This window comes from Eptatretus burgeri, chromosome 8 (assembly GCF_056783735.1).
Source record: "Eptatretus burgeri isolate ZD-2024b chromosome 8, Ebu_testis_v1, whole genome shotgun sequence".
Taxonomy (NCBI): Eukaryota; Metazoa; Chordata; class Myxini; order Myxiniformes; family Myxinidae; genus Eptatretus; species Eptatretus burgeri.
The window spans coordinates 63,379,025-63,404,166 of NC_140968.1; the positions used below are offsets into that span (position 1 = coordinate 63,379,025).

General features: G+C 42.5%; 1 protein-coding gene and 1 long non-coding RNA gene across 3 annotated transcripts in view; one reads left to right on the forward strand and one right to left on the reverse strand.

The window, feature by feature from the left end:
- COL28A1 (collagen type XXVIII alpha 1 chain) overlaps positions 1-25,142 on the forward strand; it is a 233,479-nt gene that overhangs the window by 165,080 nt on the left and 43,257 nt on the right. For both annotated transcript variants that reach the window (XM_085892289.1, XM_085892290.1), the window contains exons 23-30: positions 207-275; positions 6,249-6,317; positions 10,230-10,298; positions 10,511-10,579; positions 17,879-17,947; positions 19,835-19,903; positions 20,073-20,141; positions 23,444-23,524. In XM_085892289.1, the coding sequence (XP_085748415.1) occupies positions 207-275; positions 6,249-6,317; positions 10,230-10,298; positions 10,511-10,579; positions 17,879-17,947; positions 19,835-19,903; positions 20,073-20,141; positions 23,444-23,524 (564 nt within the window). The remainder of the gene's footprint in view (positions 1-206; positions 276-6,248; positions 6,318-10,229; positions 10,299-10,510; positions 10,580-17,878; positions 17,948-19,834; positions 19,904-20,072; positions 20,142-23,443; positions 23,525-25,142) is intronic.
- The window catches only part of LOC147021877 (uncharacterized), an 87,879-nt gene that overhangs the window by 3,053 nt on the left and 59,684 nt on the right, over positions 1-25,142 (reverse strand). The window lies entirely within an intron of this gene.

The window sequence follows — 25,142 nt, forward strand, 5'->3', positions numbered from 1 at the left end:
GTTCCGAGAACTTTTTTTTAATGCCCCTCGTACAGTACTCTGCATCTTTATGCCAGATCGCATGACCATTCATCTTTCAAGATTTTCCATGAAAAGTAACTCAGGTTGTTGATTTCTGTCAATTTAATAACAGTAGTATCTTATCAGAGAAAGAATACCATTTTTTTGTCATCATTTTATATGTTTTATTTCAAATCTTTTCTTAGGGAGTGCAAGGTGTTTCAGGTCCTTTAGGACTGCCAGGCCCGATGGGGCAGGGAATTATGGGGCTGAAGGTGAGTGTGATGGTAATGGTAACTGCTTCATATGAAGTTATGCCACTGTTATGTGGGGCTACAGGAAAAGTAAGAGCCATTTTTGCACAATGTTGTCATGTAAATGAATATAAAATGTTTCTGACTCCTAAAGCATTTTTCAGCATTGAAAACATGATGCTTAACATGAAATCTTGCAGAATGCAAACTTTTTTTTAAAATTAATATAAACATGTGTATCACCATGTTACTGCCAGCTCATTGTTTATCTCATTTGATGTTTGTTTATATCTTTTTTTTTTCAATTTTTGCTGCTGATATCATTACTCAAAAACATAATCTTAACAAGACAAAGCATTTAATCATGTAGAGCCTCATCAGATTATAGAAATTGCAGTGAATCTGACAATCATTGAAGACTCGCTCATTGATTAACACAGCACCGTTACAATAGCTTTTCGTGTTCTTTCAGCAGGTTCAAGGCTAATAAATCATCCAATAAATTTCCACATTCATATACACGGTGAAACAAGATTCTGGAATCATCGGTTAATTTTTTTTTCTGTCTTTTTTTTTGAATTCTGTTGTGTATGCAAACTGTCCAGGAACAACATAGGCATTGAAAGAAAATATTCGAGAGGAATGTAACAAAATCAGTATGGATACACTACACTGCATGCAGTTGTTGAAACTACAAAACACTGAGTTTATACGGTGCCTATAGAAAGTCTGCACACCCTTTCAAAAATTTAACCTTTTGTTGCCTTATAGCCTGGAATGAAATTGCATTAAATCAGACTTTTTCCACCTTTATTTACACATCAAAAGCCACAACTTCCAAGTGACAAACAAATTTTATAAATTTCAGAAAATTAATTAAAAATACAAAACTAGAATATCTTGGTTGGATAAGTGTCCACCCCCCCCTTATAATAGCAATTGTAAATTGGCTCAGGTGTAAGCAGTCATCTTCAAAATCACACGCACTGAGTTAGTTGGCCTCCACCTGTGTTAAATTATAGTTATTCTGATCATTTCAGAATAAAATCAGCTGTTCCTGTATGTTTCCCCTGCTTGCTAGGTAGTGCATTTCACAGAAAAGACTCAACCCTGAGAACCAAGGAGCTTCCAAAAGACTTCCAGGATAAAGTCATGGAAAGGCACAGATCAGGGGGTGGGTATAAAAATATTTCAAAGGCCTTGAATATCTCTTGGAGCACAATCGAGATAATCATTAAGAAGTGGAAGGCGTATGGTACCACCAAGACCCTGCCTAGATTAGGCCGTCCCTCCAAACTGGATGATCAAGCAAAGAGGAGACTGATCAAACAGGCCCCCAAGAGACCAATGGCAATTTTGAAAGAGCTACATGCCTTTATAGCAAAGACTAGTCACTGTGTGCATGTGACAATAATATCCCAAGCACTCCACAAGTCTGACCTGTAAGGTCGGGTGGCAAGAAGGAAGCCATTACTCAAAAAATCCCACCTTGAGTTTCGTTTGAGGTGTGCAAAAAAAACACTCCAGAGATTCTGAAGCCATTTGTCAAAAAGTTTTGTGGTCTGACAAAACCAAGATGGAACTTTTTGCCTCAATGCAAAACGTTACGTTTGGCACAAACCCAACACAGCACATCAACCAAAGAACACCATCCCTACTGTGAAGCATGGTTGTGGCAGCATCATGTTATGGGGATGTTTTTCATCAGCAGGGACTGGGACATTTCTCAGGAGAGAAGGGAAAATTGATGGAACAAAATACAGAAAAATCCGAGAGAAAAACCTGCTGCTCTCTGCAAGAAAGCTGAAATTGGGACGGAAGTTCACCTTTCAGCATGGCAACAACCCGAAACACACAGGGAAAACAATGCTGGAGTGGCTAAGAAACAAAAAGTCCTGGAGTGGCACAGTCAGAGCTGAGCCCCGACCTAAATCCAATCGAAAATCTATGGCATGACTTGAAGATTGCTGTCCATCAGCACTCTTCACGCAACTTGACTGAGCTTGAACAGTTTTGTACAGAAGAATGCGCAAATATTGCCAATTGCCCAATATTGCCCAATCAAGGTGTGCAAAGTTGGTGGAGAACTATCCCAACAGACTCAGCTGTAATTGCTGTCAAAGGTGCTTCCACTGAATATGAACTTGGATGGGGGGTGAGGGGAGGGGGGGTGAAGGGGGTGGTGGTGTACACATATCCAACCATGATTTTCTAGTTTTGTATTTTTAATTAATTTTCTGAAATTTGTAGAATTTGTTTTTCATTTGGAAGTTGTGGGTTACGATGTTGTGGGTAAAAAAGGTGGAAAAAGTCTGATTTAATGCAATTTAATTCCAGGCTATAAGGCAACAAAAGGTGCAAAATTTGAAAGGGGGTGTAGACTTTCTATAGCACTGTAACTGCAAAGCACACCATGGATTACAATTTGAGCATTTGCTAGAATAAAGGCCTTTGATTGTGGAATTTTGTCTCACACACACACACACACACACACACACACACACACACACACACACACACACACACACACACACACACACACACACACACACACACACACACACACACACACACACACACACACACACACACACACCAATTAACCTATGATTCCAGAATTTTGTTACACCCTTTACATCATGAAAATACATCGCCAATAGCTCATACTCTCTGTAATGCAAGTTAACCAGTCTAATCGTTATCAATGATTAATTTACTTTGGAACTCCTCGCATATAGACAAACCATTTATAAGTAGTAGAGAAAATAAAAATATGGCCCTTGACAACACCACACAGCCACACATTCATTACTAGACAAACAAACCTGGAAAAGACGACACAAATTATAAAACAGCACAACTCGTCTACAACATGGATATATTGCGCATTCAAGAAAATAAAATAAATCAACTTATGGGTAATTTAGACAACTTTGTTGAACTGCACTTAAAAGGCCTGTGGGTGCAACATTAAAGCAGGCCACCCAGGGGTGCTATATTAAAGAGCAGGTTGCGGGTCACCTAACATGTTCTGAAAATTTATCAATATCATTATATGTGCATTAAATAGTTCGATGCAAACTATTGTGGTTGTCTAACTATTGGGAAAATTAATGAAATTTAACTTATTATTTAATTATTGATGAAAATTAATGAAAGTTGTTATTTCTCGAGGCTGTTGAAAAAAACAGCCGCGTGCCATATATGGATGGTGACGTCACGTTCTCCAAAATAAAGCGATGCTCACTCGCTCATTGAAGAAGTGTCCAGTTGAGCGGGCCGTTCTTTCACTTTTTTTGAGCTTGCAACTGTCTATATTATCCTTTTTTATTTTGAATTATTGTAGAACAAAGTTATTTGGATATTTGTACATCATGCCTCGTACGTGTGTCATCATGTTTTGCGGAAATGGCTGGAAAACGGGTAATCGCTCCCACCGATTCCCGAAGGAATCAAACATTCGCCGGCAGTGGATAAGATTTGTGCAAACAAAACGGGCTGTTTGTAAGACTTCAACGCCAAGGCTACGGTGTATAATATATTTGGGTCCGTTATTTATTCATTCTATTTCTGACTTTTTAGTGACTGGAGGGTTAAAAAATTATTATATCAAGTCACAGACAAATCAAACTTTACATTATTTTATGCATCGAACAAGAAAATGAAAATCTACAAACCAATCTGTCTGGTGGACTCTGTCAGTGTGAACTGCCGGACAGTCAGTCCTGCCACTTGTACACGAAATAGGCCGTTTTCTGGCATTTGCAAGTGGCTCAAATTTATATGGCTCAGGGCCAGAAACTCCATAGTATAAATTCCCATCATCCTCCGACTCGTCCTCGGCAATATCGGAATGAACACACTCAATTTCATCGCCGCTGAAATCACTCTCTGATTCGCATCTCTCCATTGTTCACACGCTGTTTCCGAATGTTCACGAAGTTTTCGGAGAACGTGACGTCATAGCATCTTCGGTAAATTCCAGTCTGTTTTTCGATCACTGACAAAAGTTTTGACTTAAAAGTTAATTTTAGCATATTTTGAGTTTCAAATGTAAGAAAATAATTGCCCAACGATTATGAATGTGATTACAACCTTCGAATCACGCGAAGTCATCAGCGACCCAAAACCTGCTCTTTAAAGTTGTTCTGTTATGTGGACTGACTGGCGTCCACACAGACACTGACACACTGCCACGAACACACCAATTACAATGTTATTTCTCATCCTTATCAGAACTGCTGAGGCTAAAAATGACATTTGTCATTATTATTATTATTATTATTATTATTATTATTATCATTATTATTTTTATTGTCATTAGTTTTGGTTTATCAAAGAGAACTTTAGAACTATTTCCATCACATCAAGAAGGACATATGAGAGAGATGAAAACCTTAAAAGATTCGTTCGCATTATTTCATTAAAAACATCGATAATTGAAATATTGTATTCCTCACGTGACCTTTCATCAATCATCTCTCCGACTCTCTGGAAAATCCTTTTTATCTCTTTGCTGATGACTCCACCCTCTGCCATAGCATCTGTCATCCCCCACATTGGCAAGCAGCAGCCTCTTCACTCTCTGCAGATCTGGATAAAATCACAAGCTGTTCCAACAGCTTGTGGTTGAGAACTATCCCAACAGACTCAGCTGTAATTGCTGTCAAAGGTGCTTCCACTGAATATTGACTTGGAAGGGAGGGGGTGAAGGGGGTGGTGGTGTACACCTATCCAACCATGATTTTCTAGTTCTGTATTTTTAATTAATTTTCTGAAATTTGTGAAATTTGTTTTTCATTTGGAAGTTGTGGGTTACTATGTTGGGGGTAAATAAATCACAAGCTGTTCCAATGGAACATGTCTTTCAATCCTGACAAATCTCACACTCTAATTATGTCTCTCTGAAAGGACCGTTTTGACCCCCCCCCCCCCCCGATCTACTTTCTCAACAATCCTCTTGAAGAAGTCCTTTCATTCAAGTTCTGGGTCTCACCATTTGCCATGATCTTTCCTGGGAAAGCCACATTTCCAAACTGGTCTCCAAAGCCTTCAAACTGGGCATCCTCCATCGTGGAAAGTCCTTCCTTGACACGTCTGAGCTCCGAACAACATACAAAGCTTTCATCCGCAGCCTGATGGAGTACTGCTCTCCCCCCTGGGCTGGTACTCCTGCCTCTCACCTTTCTTGGCTTCAGGCTGTGGAAACCAAGGCATTTAGGATCATTGGTATCTCCCACGATGAGGCTGAGTCTTTGAGTCACTCAACGCAGGCAAGTCGGTGGTCTTTCTGTCTTCTATGGTCTCCTCTCTGGCCTCACCCTCCTTGCTCTGTCCCCACCCATATTTCCGCAGGGTGCTCAAGGTCCGCCAGCAACTCCCTTCTGGTAAAACTACCAAAGTCAAGAACCACTGCTCACCTTCATTCTTTCATTCCTCCTTTTTTCTGCCTTTGGAACAAACTCCCACACTCTCTTCAATCCCACTCTTCCCTTCAGGTCTTCAAAACAGCTGTTCACCTCCATCTCTTATCTTCTCCCATCCAAAACCACGATATTTTCTACCTCTGCAAATCCACCGCAAACCCACCTCCTTCAAATTCCCTGTTTTACTTCCTGAAAGCCCCTGTCATGTATGGACCTGAAAGTCCCTGTAGTGTCCATCTTGTTTACCCTGTGTACCCACCCCCATCCCTCTCCCTTCCACAGATCTCATGTCTCTGTTCCCCACTGTTTTTTCCTTCCCTCTCCCACCCCTCTTGTCTCCTGCTCCCCTTGTTGTACGTTGTGTGTGTTCACTCTCACACGAGCCTCGACAGTATACAAAAAATAATAATAATAATAACTACTTTCAATGTCTGAATCTCATTCGTTTTATTTTACCTCATATTTACACATTACTCCACGCAGTTATATTCAAACTGTTACAAATGGTGTCTAGCTAGAAGTGCCGCATGCATAAGGATTATTATTCAGGACAATTGTTTGTCTCCAGGGGAGTATTGGTCTACCTGGTCCTCCTGGGCTCATTGGTGATCCTGGGGTGGGCTTTCCAGGGCCTAAGGTAAGCCCTCACATCCCGCTTTTCACACTTATTTTGGAATGTCAGGGCAGGTTCTGTGCTTCTCCTGATGTCATATTTATAATATCACTGAAAACATGCAGAGAAAATTGAATAATTATTTGAATGATGGTGTGTGTGTGTGTGTGTGTGTGTGTGTGTGTGTGTGTTACAGTCACCGGATTTGGACCAGTGTCCTAATCCTGACGAACAATGTTATGGTAGACTGCCGGATGGACTCGAGGTCAAATTGTACCCCCGCACGATCACCAATTTCGCGACGGACCATCGAAAGAGACCATACACCGCCATCTGCCGGGAAAGCCAAATTTATGTTGACTTTGGATTTTGGCTGACAGGTAGCTCTAACGTGACTCTGACGCTCTGTCTGGATCACCTGTCGAAACAGGATGGAAGCCAAAGCGGTGATTTTAACGATCTGGCAATAGTTTTATAAAGCATCCTGTAAGGTATCGACACCAATTTCCTATGATTGTGCTTTCTAACCACGCTGGGTTAATAGCCAAATTATGTACTGTGAACTAGCCGACACAAGTTAATTTAAGTAATCAGATTTTAAAAATGGGGAGGGTTGCAGGAGAGAAAAGCATGCATCAACAGAAATTACAGTTAATGTACTGTAGTGTACTGTACCAATTTATTAGATACAGATCATACAGTTATGATTCCCTCGGCACCTACAATAACTCGTTCAGCTTAACCGTTTACCTTAGCAATTCACTCGACAAATACCATGACACACTGTAGAATTCATAAAAAATAGATGATCGACAAATCTGGAGGTAGAGCCTGGCAAAGTTTCTGGAAGCAAAGTGAGTATTTCAGTCCCAGCAGTAGGTGACTGATCGTTCTGCATGACAATCAAGGAAGGAACAAGGGATGCAGCTTGTTTGGCGAGGTGCGACTCAGTGGCCGAAGTGCGACTCAATAGCCTTCTCTTCAAGCTCAGCGCATCCAGCAGCACCGAGGCGAAAACAAAACTCCTCTTTGGACTAAAAGGAGCAATTTGATTCATATTTACAGGCATTCCCCAGCCCTTTTTCGTCGACTGAACTTAAGCGCTTTTTATCATATTGTTGTGGAATTCCGGCCCGTCGGCGTGTGGCCGACCGCTTTTAGCCAATGGCAGCCACGCTCGCCCACCGAACGTAGCAATCCAGTCGTAGCTTTCCGGATCAACGCCAAAATCCAGCTACGGGTGTGTTTTTAATCACACAGTAAATCAGCCAACTATTCTGTCCACGCGCGACAGGGTTGATCGCCGAATTGTTAATTTACCTAAGTATTCGTGCAGATAGAAATGCAGGGGATTTACACCTCGACGGGACCCGTACGGACACGAGCCGCTTTAAGCAGCTCGCTCCGTTTGCGATTGCCGAGCGGGTTATTATCGCCAAGCCCGTCGGACCCGATTATCTTATCGGCTATTTAAACCAGCTAATATTCTGAACGCAATACGGCAGCTCAATGGAGGAAAGGACACAACGAACAGGTGAATATTCAACAAAAGGGGACATTTATTTATAACACGTAATCAAGCATGCAGTCAAGGCAATGAATGGGGGTAGGGACAAGACGCGAGCAAACACATAGCACTACAGCCATACTATTTATTATTTACACAATCACTTAGTCAGTTCACTACTTGACGGACAAGGTGCCACAACTTCCATGCAAAGAAAACCCCAGGAAAGGAAAGGGTAGAACAGGACCCGTAGGCCTTTAATGGTTGCTCGGAGCCCGGATGACCGCAAGGCACTGGGAGGCCGTGCAGGTTACCTGCCACCCTCGTGGTGACTCGCTGGGCGCTGGTTCGGCGACCCTCGGTGGCTCTGCCCGCACTCCGCGGGACTCCACCCGTGCCTTCAACGGCGTCTCCAACTGCGATTCGGCTGGCGACTCCTCTCTGGCTGCAACGGCGCCTCCGCCGACCAGGGAGAGAGACCCAGGAGAGGGACTCTCTTTCCCACTCGCTAACTGCCAGCTCAACTCCCTCCTCCAGACTGCCTTCTCAACACAGTGTCGGCGTCTCTCCCACCGTTCTCTCTCTCAACTCAGCGCCGAACCCAGACCAGACCAGCTTCTTGGCATTTCAGACCGGCCTTTTATCGCCCCGGCGCTTCGCCCTCCCTTCGTGGCACGCGGGGGAAAAATTCTAGAAGTGGTCCGTATTTTCATACGTTTAGTAACTGTCACTTCTGTTTACTCGTTCTGAGGGAAAATTCCAACAGAGCTCGGCTTGGCTCCTTTGGTCGTTGTTGCCCAACCGTCATTCGTGTTTACCCGTTCTGAGGGATATCGGGGCAGGAGTTGTTGAGATGCTGTTGTGGTGGTGGTGGTGGTGGCGTGGTTGTTTGAGATGCTGTTTTGGTAACAGGATGGCGGCGTTTGTGGAGATGAAGGTGAGGAGATGATGTTTGTTTGCCAAAATAAAGATAGCAAAAGAATAACGGCTAACTCAAAGATGCACAGCCCTTTAGACATCGGTGGGGAAATCTAATCTGAGCACACACTTATTGACATAACTGATCTCTGGGAAACCTGAATGGTGTTCTGTGAATTTCCACAACCGTAACAATATGCAGACCTTAGATTATTTTCACTGGGTCGTTTTTGACCACTTCCTCCAGTGTGCGATCGTCAAACTCAATTTACGTGTCACAACTGTTTTTCCACCTCCTTTGGTGATGCTAATTCCTGGCTTAGCAGCCTGAAGACCATGAATGACTAAAATAAACATTTAATGAAGAGACAATAGAGGATGAAAGGATCACAATTAAAATCTGTGTCGACATACTTCAACACCTTGTGATATTCGTACACAACTACCATTCTCCTATGCTGAACATTTAATAATGAAATAAGTATAATACATTACCTCCTTTAACCAATATCACATCCTTGCAACAATGTGTGTGTGTGTGTGTGTGTGTATATATATATATATATATATATATATATATATATATATATATATATATATATATATATATATATATATATATATATATATATATATATATATATATATATATATATATATATATATATATATATATCCTCTGGATTGGTGTCATTTTATTACTATCACCAGGAGAATGAAAATCTTACAAAAGCATACAGGGCCAGAAAATGTGACAAGCTTGAAACGTCCTGGGAAAGTTTTGCAAAACTTGTCACATTTTTGTTCCTCATACTATATAAGGGAAATGTACAAATAAATGATTAGTAATTTACATGAGGATACAACAAATTATATTTAGGGTAGGGGGAAAATATTTTTTCAAGCTGTTTATTATGGCCTGCTAAGTTAATTCAATCATGATGGTCAGAGATTGAAATATACAAGTTAGCGAAGATCAGGAGAGAGAGGCCTTGGGTAAGGAGCCCTTGGGAGGGAATTTATAACAAAGGATGAGGAACGGACGTTGTTGTGCTACTGAATTGTATTTGCAAGTGAAAAATGGCTGCATAGGCATTTTAAAAAATTTATCCTGGAATAATGCAATTATCTTATTGTGAGATGTTTTCTAATGTTATTATGGGTGTTGAGTTTTAAAATGTTTGCGCTTCATAACCGGTGAAGCTTTTGCATTGCTGTTGTCATTACTACAAAATGTAAACACGATCGTTTTGGGGGGGGGGCTAGGCGGGGCGAGGGGCATAAGTGTTTTGATTTGAAAATTTGTGGCTTTGATCATCTTTACCCTTGAGTGAGAAATTTCCTAATCTCTTCCCATCATCCACCTTGATTCACATTTCATTTTATAAGGATTTACTTTTGACAGGCTGTATTTTATCTTCGCAACTTCATCCTTGATTAATTTGCGTGTGTACTAATAACACGAATAATGATTTCACAATGAATCGGTGTTCTGGCATTTCCTTCTGCAGGGAGAGCGAGGATTACCTGGACCTCGTGGTCAAGTGGGCGAAAAGGGAAGTGGTTTCCCTGGCTCTCCTGTAAGCTCTCTACACCAGTCTGAAGGATGGTTAACAAGCAACATATTGCTGTGCATGCTCAAAAAAATATAACCAAATCTTGATTAGTTAGATGGAGATGAAAAGTAATCACAAGCAATGTTCTTTGACTGACAACCTTATCCACTATTCTCTGCCCCTTATGACTCCACACTTCCACAAATATACTTCAACAAACGTGTGGGGTGACCAAGGGTGTACCAGGGGTGAAAGGTCCACCAGGTGAACAAGGCCTTACTGGTGTTGGCTTTCATGGACCCAAGGTGAGCTGTGCATCTTGGTAACATGGTACGATGTCTCAAAGATCAACAATTGGATGCGAATGTGGATATTGTGCAAAGATAAAAAGCCAGGCACTCGTGGTATCCTGAGATCAGAAGGATATTTATGTACATATTTATGCATTGTTTTAAATTGTAAGGTAAATGAAATTATATTTTTTCTTTACAGGAATGAGGTTCACAGAATGGCAAGATTGCTCTGACAGGTGGTAGCAGGCCAACAATGAGGCACAACCAGCAATGGAATAAACAAACAGGAAAGCAAGAGAGAGAATGAAACTAAAATCAGAAAGTAAAAGGGTTGGTTAAGGAGACTTATTGGGGGCAATAAAGATCATGGGTGAGGATGGGGGATGACATGAGGTGATGGTGTACCACCTACTAGAGGTACTGGAGAGACGAGTGGGAAAGTACAGTCTCTGAAAAGTGGTTCCATGGACTATATAAGTGAGGAACAAAGGGATTGAGGTGTGCACTCAGCCTGGATTTTAAAAGTTCAACCAGAAGGGATTTACTAGAAGAATGCAGGTATCCTGAGGGGGTGGGGGAGGAGCGGTCAGAGGACTGAGAAAGAAGAGAGAAGCATTAAGAGAAAAGAGGAGGCAAAAAAAGAAAACCTTTTACTGTCTATGGATGGTACAAAGTCTGTGTTTTTTTTTTATACAGGGAACTACCGGAACTACTGATAAGGTACCATCAGACTGGCCAAATGCCTGGATTAGTCAGTCTGATGGTACCTTATCAGTGCCCTGTAGAGATGACACTGTGGTGATCATTGTGATAGGAAGTGATGGTATTTGATTCATTACCTTCGCCACCGAAGGTGAACAGATGTTATCTGTCTGTCTGTCTGTCTGTCTGTTTGTCTGTGAGCAGGATATCTCAAAACGTCATGGATGGATTCGGCCAAAATTTGGTGGACAGTTTGGGTGTGTGATTAAAAAAAATAATGATTGACTAGATTTTGGCGAAGATCTAAACCCGGATCCAGATCCGATAATATTTTACGTGATTCTTCACCATTGAGCGATTGGGATAAAAACGATATATAGCATATCTCAAAAATTTGTGGATGAGTTATAACAAAATGAGGTGGATGAGTTGGTTAAGGCCCGGTCACACCTTGACGTTTTAGCCAACGTATGCCGATTTTTGAATTTTTTTTCTAAAACGCTGGCAAACGTTGAATACGTTATGGGTAAGTTTTGATAACATTAAGAGCACGCTGGCATACGTCGTAGTATGTTGCCATAAGTCGTTGTACGTTGGCTTTAAACGTTGTACTTTTCGGTTGTCCTCAAATTTTTTCATGCTTGAAATTTCACGACGTATGCCGGCGTATGACTCACACGTTCCGCTACGCTGGCCACAAGTTGTAGGCACGGTCTGCGATCGTTGACAGACATCAACACATGCTACTTGTAAGTTAATCATAAGTTGAGACACGCCGAGGTAATGTTTAGCGTACCCGAAACTTATTTCTAACCTATGATTAATCTGTTGTTGGCACGTTACGCGATCGTTGCCACACGTCGACAGACGTTACTTTTAAGTTACTCATAGGCTGAAAGACGTCGGTATAATGGATCGTCCTTGCGTCAGCGTCCACGGCCACGGCCAGGACACTTATTTGCAGCATTCTTCAAACTTTTCTTCGGCATGACGAGGATGTTCACACTTCGATGTCGAGCTTGGCTATGATTCCAATTGTCTATCGGCAGCGTCTATTTAAAATAGTCGAGTTTGAGCGTTTTAACACGTTCAGAAGAAACGCTTCAAATTTCCAAACCCCAGCGTCAAAAAAACAAAAAAACAAAAAAAAAAAAAACAAAGGCGAGTGACAGCAATTTAAATCGTTCATTGTAAACAATGAAACTAGCTGAGTGGTACCATTTCAAAGTCGTTGAGTGTAAAAAAAATCCAATTGTTGAGCGCAAGCGTCTACTTTCAATAGTGGAGATGCAGCCATTTAAATCGTTGAGTGGCAGCCTATGAACCTACCCGTGGACACGCGGACGCAAGGACGATCCATCATAACCCACACCCTCCCCCTCACACCCACCTACTACTGCCAACATGAACAAACTAATACTCATACTAACACTGATACTGATACTGATACTGTTACTGCTGACATGGACATCAACTCAAAAAGGAACTCGAAAACACTGTTGGGTTCCCCTTTTATGAAAACCATTTTAGATACCAATTCCCAAAACCGCTGGGAACACGTCTTTATATGGCAGTTGTAAGCTAGAAACACATTCATTTTTTTTTTTTTGTCGACCGGAAGACGTCATTGGAATACGTCTACATACGTCAATGTGTGTTGGGACTACGTAAAGAATTGGTACAAAGCACGTCAAACATAAGTTAGAAATAAGTTTCGCGTAAAAAAGACATTACCGCGACGTGTTTTGACTTATGAGTAGCTTATAAGTATCCTTTGTGGACGTGTGTAAGCGTCCACATATCGTGTGTAAAACTTATCCCCATCGCATGCGGAACGTGTGTCATACGCCGAGTACGTCGTAAAATTTTGAACATGTTCAAAATTTTACGACGTACTCTACTTACTACGACTTATGATCGCGTATTTAGCGTTCTACTCACGTATACCAAACTTACCCATACCGTATTTGACGTGCTCCAACGTTTTAGACACACTTTTTGTTACGTCGACATACGCTGGCAAGATCGCCAAGGTGTGACCGCGATTTTGACCCTTCCATTTCTACGGCAGTTATGATTCGAATCGTTGTGCGTCAGCCTTTTAATAGGCTACGTCACGACATCGTCGGCGATGCGTGCAACGCGCTATGCCTAAGTTAGACTATCGTTGGGCATCGGTTGTGTAGGCCGACAACAGGTTCAGCATTCGTTGGTACAAGTTATCTATAACACAACGAAACGTTCTGTGTAGTTACCAATGCGTTACACATAAGACCAAGTCGCTATGAATACGTCCGAATCTTTAAAAAAAAACATCAAAAGTTCAACGTAAGCCAGCGTTTTACATACATTTTAACACGTTGCCATCGCTGGCTAAAACGTCAAGATGTGACCGGGCCTTTAGGTGACAATAACAAGTCAATTAGATTTTGATTCAGGTCTGGATCCAGATCTAGCCGATCAGTGGGATACAAATGTAAACTGTTCAGCCAGCCAGAGGAATGTGCTCTACTGAGTGCGGTTCTAGTTCCTACTCGATACACCCCTTTGGCCTGAGCCACTTCATTTGCTGTTTAATGATTCCGAGCCATTCCTGAACTGAAGTTGACCACGGTGATCAATTTGGAGATGGTATTGGGATGGCTCGTATGCAGATGTGTATCCATATTCTTTGAGAAAAATCATTCACATGTCAATTTGCAGGCAGGTCAGTTATACTGATCTGCCTGCAATGTGAAAGCAATGGACCATGGAAATGCTTTGATCTCATTGTGGGAGATTCTAGTGATGTTGAGAGCTTTGGATTTCACAGAATCCAGGAGAGATAGATGTGTTGCTGAGGCACCAATCCATGTCAGAGAGCAGTATTTCATTGAGATACAGACAAAGGCTGTGAGTAGCTCTGATTTTCCAAAGAAATACTTGGATCAATGGAGTCTATCCAGTCTGCGGCTGACTTTGGAGGGCAGTTTTACTCTGTGGTCGCTCCAAGGGAGGTCATGGTTGATGGTGATGCTGAGAAGTTCAAGAGCTTGAACCTCTTCCAGTGGCTGACCATGGAAATAGACCGGTGGGTGAGCTTGACAATCCTTCCGGAGTAAGAGGGTGAGATAATGAGATTTTAGTGTTGAAGAACATTTTTCATTATCAGATCTACTACAATAAATAGAGCTCGTGTGGCTGTAGCTATGTCAGAATTATTCACTCAATGATTGGTCGTGGCACCGACCAATCGGGTGTGCCCGTTTTTCCCTTCACTCATCGATTGGTCGCAACACTGAGCAATTAGCTGTGCCTGGTTTTTCCTTCACTCGTTGATTGGATGATTTGGGTGCAGCATCCTTATTACACGCTTTCCTCACCTCGTGTTTCCTCACCTCTCACAGCGGTGATGACAATATTGGTGATTCCATTGCGGCGTCTTTATCACATGCTTTCCTCACCTCATGACTCATCATGGTTGATTACTATATTGATCGCAGTGCTATCTTTGGCAATTTTACGTTTCTTTGATTTCCCCGAACACGAAGCGGCCATCTGTGTACAGTGGGCCAACATGGGTACTCCCGCCCGGAGGGCAGGGTGTCTTTTTTTTTTTTTTTTTTTTGTATACCTTGGTCGAGGCTCGTATGAGAGTGAACACACAACTCACAGCAAGGAGGCATGAGACAAGAGGGGCGGGAGTGGAAGGGACAAAACATTGGGGAACAGACACAGGTGAACTGTGGAAGGGGGAGGGATGGGGATGGGACGGGGAACATGGCGAGGAGAAGATGGACATTACAGGGACTTTCAGGAAGGAAAGCAGGAGAATTGAAGGAAGTGGGCTTGGGTGGATTATCGGGGGTAGAAAAGATCGAGGATTTGGATGGGGGAAGATAAGAGGTGGTGGTGAACAGCTGTTTTGAAAGCCTGGAGGGAAGAATGGGAAAGAATAGAGTGAGGAAGTTTATTCCAAAGGCGGGAAAAAAGAGGAATGAAAGAGTGAAGATGAGCAGTGATTCGTGATTTTGGTAGTTTTACCAGAAGGGGGTTGTTGGCGGACCTTGAGCGCCCTGTGGAAATGTGGTTGGGACAAATCGCAGAGAGAGCAGGGGGGGCAAGGCTGGAGAGGAGTCGGTAGAAGACAGAAAGACCACCGACTAACCTGCGGTGATTGAGTGAGAGGCCCAAAGACTCGGCTTCATTGCGGGAGATGCCAATGATCTTAAATGCCCTGGTTTCGACAGCGTGAAGTCGAGAAAGGTGGGAGGCAGGAGCACCAGCCCAGAGGGGAGAGCAGTACTCCATCAGGCTACGGACAAAAGCTTTGTAAGTGGTCAGGAGCTCAAGAGGGCCGAGGAAGGACTTTGCACGACGGAGGATTCCCAGTCGGCGACTGGCTTTTGAGGCGAGGTTGGAAATGTGACTTTCCCAGGAAAGGTCATGGCAGATAGTGAGACCTAGAAGCTTGAAAGAAAAGACTTCTTCCAGAGGATTGTTGAGAAAGTGGATGGGGGGTTTTGTAAACGGTCCTTTCGAAGAGACATAGTGAGAGTGTGAGATTTGTCTGGATTGAAAGACATGTTCCACGTGTTGGACCAGTTTGTGATTTTATCCAGATCTGCAGTGAGCGAAGAAGCTGCTGCTTGCCGGTCTGAGGGATGACAGATGGTACGGCAGAGGGTGGAGTCGTCGGCAAAGAGAAATAGAGGATTTTCCAGAGAGTCCGAGAGATCATTGATAAAAACCAGAAAAAGAACAGGGCCCAGAACGCTACCTTGAGGAACTCCAGCCTGCACAGGAAGAGGGGATGAAAGAACTCCATTTAGGGCCACACGTTGACTGCGACAGGAGAGGAAGTCTGCGAGCCATGAGTGGAGATGGCCTTGAATACCATGGGAAGAGAGTTTGGTGAGTAGGGCAGGGTGCCAGACTGTGTCAAAAGCACGTGATATGTCCAGGGATACGGCTCGGATTTCCTGTCTGGCATTGAGGACCTCCATCCATTGATGGGAGAGCAGTAGCAGCATATCCAGGGTAGAGTGACCTGGTCTGAAACCAAATTGATGATTGGAAATCAAGCCATTGGAGAAGAGGAAGGATTTCATATCTGAAGCGATGATGGATTCCATAACCTTGCTGATGATTGGGAGAAGGCTAATCTAATCAATTTCAGATCTGCAGTCTGCCGAGCAGTGGGATAGGCTACTGTATTGCACAATGTGGAATCGTCTGCAAAAAGGAAGAGCAAGTTTTCCAGAACATTGGAGATGTCAATCATGCATGCAGATGAGACAGGAGACTGCCTCCAAGACACTGTCTTGGGGAACTCGAGCCTAAACTGGGAGATGGGAGGAGACAGTTCAATTAGCAGCAACACACTGACTGCGTGAGTGGAGGAGGTTCGAAATCCAGCAATGAAGGTGGCCTTCTTAGCCACATGCAGACAGCTTGGCAAGCAAAGTAGGATGCCAGACTGTCTCAAATGCCTGAGATATGTCAAAGGAAATGGTCCTGACCTCTTGATTGAGACATTGGGCCTCCAATATTTTCTGAGAGAGGAGCAGCAGCGTGTCCAGAGTTGAGTTAGCAGGACTGAATCCAAATTTATTGTCATAGATCAGGCTATTTCAAAACAAGAAATAATTTACATCAGCATAAATGAAAGATTCCATAACTTTGCTTTTATTTGGAAGTAAGCTCACTGGTCAGTAGTTCTTCTTCTTCTTGTGTATGGCAGCTTAGCTGCTGGGGTAGCTATCACTTATTGGAAGTGCGACTGTGTTGCTGATGCAGTGCCCTTCCACTAGTACACACTGGTACTCATTTCGCTGACCTCGGAAGGATGACAGGCTGAGTCAACCCCCTGGTCATTTAATTCAGTGGCCAACGGGGCTTGAACTCAAGACCCTAGGATCCCAAGCCGCCACCCTAACCACTAAGCCAACACCAGGCTGGTCAGTAGTTGATATGATCTGTTTTTCCCCTTCTTGTGGATGGGAGTGATGTGTGCTAACTTTCAGGCTGATGGCAGAAGGCCATAGGAGAAGGAAAGACAGAATAGGGTAGACAAGAGCAGGATTTAATAACATGGGCAATGATGCCATCTCAGCCCATCAAAGCAGGTTCAAGGTTGAACAGAATTTTCTATGTCTTCTCGGGTAAGATGGACACAACGTCTAATATAAAAGGAGCACAAGGGAGCTAAGATGGGGGACACAGTGGGATGCGTTGGATAGGTGTGATTTGGAGGCAAACACAAAGTTTAGACATTCTACCTTATCTGTAGTAATCCCTTTTGAGTTGATGGAGGGGTTGGAGTCGGAGAATTCACCATATATGGATTTTACAAGCTACCACCATAGAATAGACACACACACACACACACACACACACACACACACACACACACACACACACACACACACACACACACACACACACACACACACACACACACACACACACACTTGTGAGCCTAATGGAATGAATTCAAGTTACCCTCAGTCATGTTAGCTTTCCATGTTGAGAAAGTAAACTGCTTGACTGTGAATGTGAAATGATTGTTTTATGTCAAGATTCTGGAAATTAATTAAATCGTTATCTTACACATTGTTGTTCCCATAGGGTGACTCAGGTCCAAGAGGACTTCCTGGCCCATATGGACCTGGCTTCAAAGGTCCTCCAGGGCCCCTGGTGAGCTTAGCTAATATACAGTAAAAGTGCTTTCGAAAATGAGTCCCAGAATTGAGTTAACAAGTATGATTGCACAATTACATCTTCAACTATATGGAAAATTCTTGCTGCAGCAGCTGTTTCCAAACATTGGTACTGCTTCGGACTCAGATATCCTGCACCATGCTTTGGACTCAGATCTTATCCTGCATCACGCTGTGGTCAAATATAATAAATACACATGAAGTAGTGGAAAGCACATGCTCTTTAGTCAATAAAAGATGCCACAATATCATCCATCTGCCTATAAAAAGCAGGCTGTGGAAAGTGTTTATACACTTGGGCCTCAGTCCAATGGGTACGGAAGGAAAGCATGTGCTTTTCTGGGTATTTAAACAAGTGTATTAATTTGGTTTTGTGAAAGATGCAACGATCATTTGGTTTTGTGAAAGAGTCAGACAGAGAGACAGACAGACAGACGGATGGACGGACGACATGAACTAATTGCTTAACCACGCTTTTCACTTAGTGTACGTGGGATAATATAATTTATAATGTCTTACACATCGATATAGAGAGAGAGAGAGAGAGAGAGAGAGAGAGAGAGAGAGAGAGAGAGAGAGAGAGAGAGAGAGAGAGAGAGAGAGAGAGAGAGAGAGAGAGAGAGAGAGAGAGAGAGAGAGAGAGAGAGAGAGAGAGAGAGAGAGAGAGAGAGAGAGAGAGAGAGAGAGAGAGAGAGAGAGAGAGAGAGAGAGAGAGAGAGAGAGAGAGAGAGAGAGAGAGAGAGAGAGAGAGAGAGAGAGAGAGAGAGAGAGATGGAGAGATGGAGAGATGGAGAGATGGAATAAGGCAGACAGACACAGACAGAGGAAGAATGGAACCTGTCTGCATGAGATTGCTCGTCAATCAGTGAGGGTCTTTACTGTGGCCAGGGTGAATTGTCTTTCACCATGGACATTCCTCTGCTATGTTCACGTGCCAGCCAGGGAGGACAAGACGGGCACCAATGCGCTGTGTGTAACCGCCGAATACATGCCTGACCACCACATTGCACCACCAACGGAAGAATGCCAGAACAGTCAGAACTTAGAGGCTCTCTTGCGAAGAAGTCACCAACTATACGCCACGAACCCCGAAGCTGTGCTGTCCTATTTATTTACTCACACCCCTGGCCCATTGAGCTCACGTTTGGGATGTGCTGATTGGACAACGTCCAGACATGCAATCATATTCTACCATTCAGCATGTCTGGCATCCTTCAGCTCGTCCCACTGATGTCTCATTGACATCATGCCAGGGGAGCACTCCAATCGGTTGCTTGCTGCAAAGAAAACATCATATATGGACCAAAACATCATGGAAAGTCCAGAAATATTGGGAGGGGGAAAGCGAGGGCTGAGACAGACATTTGGGTGGGAAAGATAAGATTAGTCGATAAACATTTCTCGACACTATGTCCTAAATAACAGTAATTACATCACATGTATGCTAACATGCACTATGAAATAACTATTTTAAACTATGCCCCATTTACCTCTTGGACCAGATCCATAACAGTATTAAACTTAGACTTGATGTGATATTCTCATCCATTCTTATACTTAAGTTCAAACCATATCATATCCTCAGAGTACGGTACCAAATCATGATAGCTTCTCACGGTGCTGAACACTCAACATCTGGGCCACTTGGGACAGCAGGGATGGTGGGAGTGAGTTGGAGAATATATTAGCAAAGCAAAGAAAAATTAATTCAGAAGTAAACCGTTTGAGCAAAGATCTTCACCATGCTTTACAGCATGTGTTTTGGATCCGTGGGAATAATAACCTTGGGGATTCGTGGGAATAACGTGCAATTGCAACGCTGGAAATATTTTAAAGTCACTCCTGGTTTTTTCTTTTCATGCAGGGAAAAAAGGGCCAGCAGGGAAAACCTGGCCCACCTGGACCTGTCGGGGAGGGAATTCAAGGCTCCAAGGTGAGCCAATGACATATTAAAAGTTGCTGATATGGGTAACGAATTAAGATATACCATCATATCCTTAGTTAATTAGTTGTTTTTATTAAAAGCAAGAGAAATCTTGCATAAATCACAAATTTCATGGAGGACTATGATGTTTAAACTTGACACTTGCCAATGTCTTCAGGGTGACCAAGGTTATCAAGGACAACCTGGACCACGTGGTGCTCCAGGAGAAGGTTTTGCAGGACCAAAGGTATTGTATTGGCATTCCATTTTTTTGGACAAAGATGGAATGTACCATCACCATGGATGTATGTTTATTATTGTGGAAACGTTGACTTTTTGTGCCACTAGAGGGTAGTGGACGTGCAGGCAAGATGATAATAGATGGCCTCAAAAAGCCTCCGTGCACTTGATCAATTTGTCCTTTGTTTTCAATTCCATGGACGATACTCACAGGATTCTGTTAGCTATTCACCGGATATTTTTTCTGGCAGAGAGTTCGGGTGACCTTGTTTATGAGGGAATATAATGTTGTTTCTTGATGTTGTGGTTTGGAGGGAAAACTGAAGATTGAATTGTTTTTTTTTTTTTGCTGTGTTATCGAATTGTTGTTTTTTTTTTTTTTGATGAAACGGAGCATCGATCCATTGTCTCGAGTTGTTGAATATTGGTTTTCCAGACATTTTCTTTTTACAGCCATCCATCATGTTCGACCATGCTCTTTTGTTAATTGGCAAGATAAACAGATTATAAACACAAAAATCAGTATTTTCTCTGAAATGTATCACAGAATATAAACGATTGTATTTCACTGCCCTCGCGCATACGCCGCCTGGATTTTGACCGCCACCATATTGACCGACTAGAGTAAGTTATTTAAAAATCCTTCATGGTTTTTGTGATGTGAATCTGGAACAGGGAAGTTTTTTTTTTTTACATGTAAAAAGGAGCAGGATCGTCCCAATTTGTCTTGCGCAGACAATTAATTGCCTTACACAACGTGCGGACTGCCTTTCCAAAGAGAACATTTCTCCAGTCACCATAACGACGACGAATTCCAGGTGCTTACCACCACCACCACCACCACCACTCTCGTGTGATTCGTACATCAATGGATAGAAGGCATTTGCAGTTCTATCGAATCATGTGACTCTGCATTCCAAGCATGGCTGTTTCACCTTGCTTCTTGACTCGTCTTGGAATCCGTAAAAGTCAGTGGTCCAGGCAGAATTAAGTTTCTCAGTTTATAGGGCTAATTGAAGATCTGCTCACAGCTGGAGAGACCACAGCATGATGTGGGCATCGCTATTTTCACATTTTTCTGTCATCTTTCCTACCCACACCTTTAGTATTCATTGTTGTGAGAATGCCAAACACACACCTTAAACTGACCATGCATTGAATGAAGATGATGTGAATGGGTGAATGTGGTAGACTTGCATGATTGCTGCTTTCTGACCTCCAGGCGAACACAACCATTGTTGAAGGATTTTGAATTATGCACACGGCTTTTTAGTTCTATTCCAGAGGTCGTTGAACACATGGAAACATTTAGGCTTCCACAACTTCACCAATCCACCCACCCACCCTAATCCTCAACCGTGTTCATCGTTGTTCCATCTATGGTCCTGATTTTCTCCAAAAACACCAACATACATGTTGCTTAAATTCCAAGCGAAATGATCCACATCTTAGTCTGGTGATTATTAAAGCGGCTTGACCATAAAAACACAACTCAACAAAATTATGTAAAAATAGTGCTTCCATGAAAACATGTACAAAGCAACACTGCACATCTAATTACGGTGCAGTGAGAGGTGCAATGAATACGAGAACCTCATCCAGACGGTTATTCATAACTGACAACCAGTGGACGTCCATTATAAATTTCAGGCTTGAAGCATTAAAAAAAAAAGTTGTAATTGGCAGGTGCAAGTGAGATGGTTTGATCGAGGTTAACCTTTTTTGGTCAGTCACATCCAAAAGTTTTGAAAAGAGAGCCTACAGGAGCGGTGTGGAATATTTGCCAAAACCCAAGTGTTGGTGCAAACTATCTGGAGTGAAAATGAAGAACATAATGCAAATCTTCTGCTAAGCAGTCAGCAGCTGCTCCTTCGCTGTTGATCTGCAAAGGATGAAATACTCGTTTGATATATGGAACACGTCCGTCAATCGTGGAAACTCTGTCTCACCCTATCACTCTGGAAGGATCGTCGAGCAAACCCACTGATCTAATTCTTTGGCTATCCACTGGAATAGGATCAATCTCTTGAAATTGTTGGCATCTCTATCAGCCATGACCTCTCCTGGGCTGAACAGATAGCAAAGCTGGCCTCCTCCAAATCCAGCTACAGACTGGGCATCCTCCATCGATGTAATAAGCAATTTCATGGGAAATCAGGGCTACTCACAGTCTACAAAGCCTTTATCCATAACTCAGTGGAGTACTGCTCTCCACAGTGGGCTGGCACTCCAGCATCACATCTGTCTCTGCTGGATTCTGTAGAATCTAAAGCTCTAAAAATTATTGGAATATCCTGTGATAAGTCTGAAGCACAAGGTCTGTTGTTCTGACATGTGCAAGCAGTTGGCGTATCTTTTCACAATCTTTTCACAATTGTGTATAATACACAATCTTTTCCCTTGTGTATTCTCCTATGTTGCTCCCTCTGCTGTCCGTCCTCCAACCTTCCCCACCAACTCCTGGATCCACACGTTTTTCCAAGACCTGACTCCTGGATCAACTTCCAAAATCCAGGCTGACTGTACACCTCAACTGCTTGGTTCCACGCTTCTCCTGTCTATGGAACCACCTTCCAGAGGCTGTTCTGTCTCACCCTTCCCTCCACGCCTTCCAGCAAGCACTGCACCGCTATCTCTTGTCATCCCCAATTATTATCCTCCATTCACCCTCTTTCCTCTTTTCCTACCCATCCATTAGCCTCACTCCTGTCAAAAAAAAAATAAAGAAAAAGAGTGCTGGGTTTAAATCTGCTGCCATTTTTACGTAATATGTCCATGTAATCAAAGTGCAGTTATAATGGTGCATATTTGTGTATAATTGACACAGCTTGTAAACAAAAATAGTGAATTATTATTGATTGCACTTCAGATGCACTTGCTGAGTTCGATACATTGTAAATGCAGTGACTAGTCAAGGTAAAATGTAAGTGTGATACAAAAAAGTTTCTACAATTAATTGACTGTGAGATTAATTTGGTCTACAATTAATTCACTCATAGTTAGATACATAATGCGTTCTCTCCTTCTTGGAGATTACATTTATTCCATTAAAATAAGCTTTGTTTTCAACAAAAAAAAATACTGTTGACATCTTTAACTTCACATAACATTTTTAAAAAGACGTCTTTCACTCGACATGGGAACAGGTGCTGGGAACACACGGTGGTGATTTGAAATCTCAACAGTTAATTACACCAAAATAATAAGTGTGATTTTTCCTGTGGTTATACAATATACAAGACATGTTGGAGGTGGTGTTTGAAATGTGTAGAATTCTTTTTTGTGCCAATAATAATCCTATATTCCCAGGGGGATCGTGGATATCCTGGTGAGAGGGGGTATGCTGGGGAAGCGGGAGATGTTGGGGAGCGTGGAGTACCCGGAGTCATTGTGAGTTGAATTTGTAACACAAATGTGTGAGCGTACAGGTGGTGGAGTCATGCGTGTGAATGTAAATGTAACTACAACATTGTAAACATAAGTTACACCTTACAATCACAATTGTAGCAGAGACTCAAGTTGTGAGGCTGAATGTTGACCATTTGTCTTCACAAAAATTCATCCGAACCAATATTTCATTTTCACCTCCACCACTGAAGGAGGAACGAGGTTAATGTTTTCACCCCTGTTTGTTTGTCTGTCTGTTACTTGCAACATCGACGATTTTTCAAGTATATTGTTCAGTCGATTTTTACTTGGCGAACATTTTTTTGTTGCTAAGTTTGTTGGTCTGTTGCGTTTCTGTCTGTTTGTAACACGATTTTTGGCCACAGTTTTCAAGCAATCGTTCTGAAATTTTTTTGTGTGTGTAGTTGACGGGCCAAGGACAGAAACGCTTAATTTTGGTGAAGATCCAAATCCGGATCCAGATCTGAGAATTTTTTCAAGTGATTCTTTTCCCCATTGAGAGATGGGGCCAAAAATGATATATAGCACAATATCTCAAAAGATGATGGATGGATTCGGACGAAACTTGGTGGACAAGTTGGGTGTGTGACGAGGACGAATCTATTCAATTTTGGTGAAAATTCAAATCCGGATCCAGATACGATAGTTATTTAATTTACAAGTGATTCTTCACCATTGAGAGATGGGGCTAAAAACGATATATAGCACGATATCTCAAAGAGTTGTGGACGGATTCGGATTAAACTTGGTGGACATGTTGGGTGTGTGACAACGACAAATTGATTCGATTTTTGTGCAGATCCGAATCCGTATCCGATAATTTTTCAAGTGATTCTTCACCATTGATAGATATTTCCAGAAATGATATGCATCACAATATCTCAAAAGGTTATGTATGGATTCCGCAAAAACTTTGTGGACAGGTTGGGTGTATGAAAAGGACTAATTGATTCAATTTTGGTGAAGATTTGAATCCTGATCCAGAAATCTTTCAAGTGATTCTTCATCATTGGGAAACAGGGCCAAAAACGATGTATTGTGTCAAGGCCCTGGCGGTTAGGTTAATTCCCCCGACCCAATTGTCGCGGACGAGCGGTTAACACCGACCGGGCTGGATAGCCAAACGATTTCCGTTGGAGGTGAACAGCTGAGTTTGTTAGAGATATTAGCATGCGTGGGATGGGAGGCAGTGAAGCACATACCAGAGGCATTCACCAGGACGGTAGCACACGGGTTTTATACTCAAACCCACGACAAATAGACAACACAAGCAACTTAAAATAAACACGGGGGTTTAATGGAAATAGATCAAACATTTACAATGGTAATAATTCAAAGTGTAATAATAAAACGAGAGGTAAATTAAAGCCTAAAGTCGTGGCACCTCCACACATGGACTTTAATACAGACAAGGGCAAAATAAAATAAAAGAAAATCCTCCCCTTATTCTGGCTCTTTGCTTTTTCCAGAGATGGTCTTTTATGAACTTGGCGATCGAAGCGATTTTATGAACTTGGTGACTTGCGCGGGAAAATGTTCCCAAAATGGTGCCGGACCGCTCTCTGGGAAGAAAACGTACATGAGATAATTCGTGAGGTGG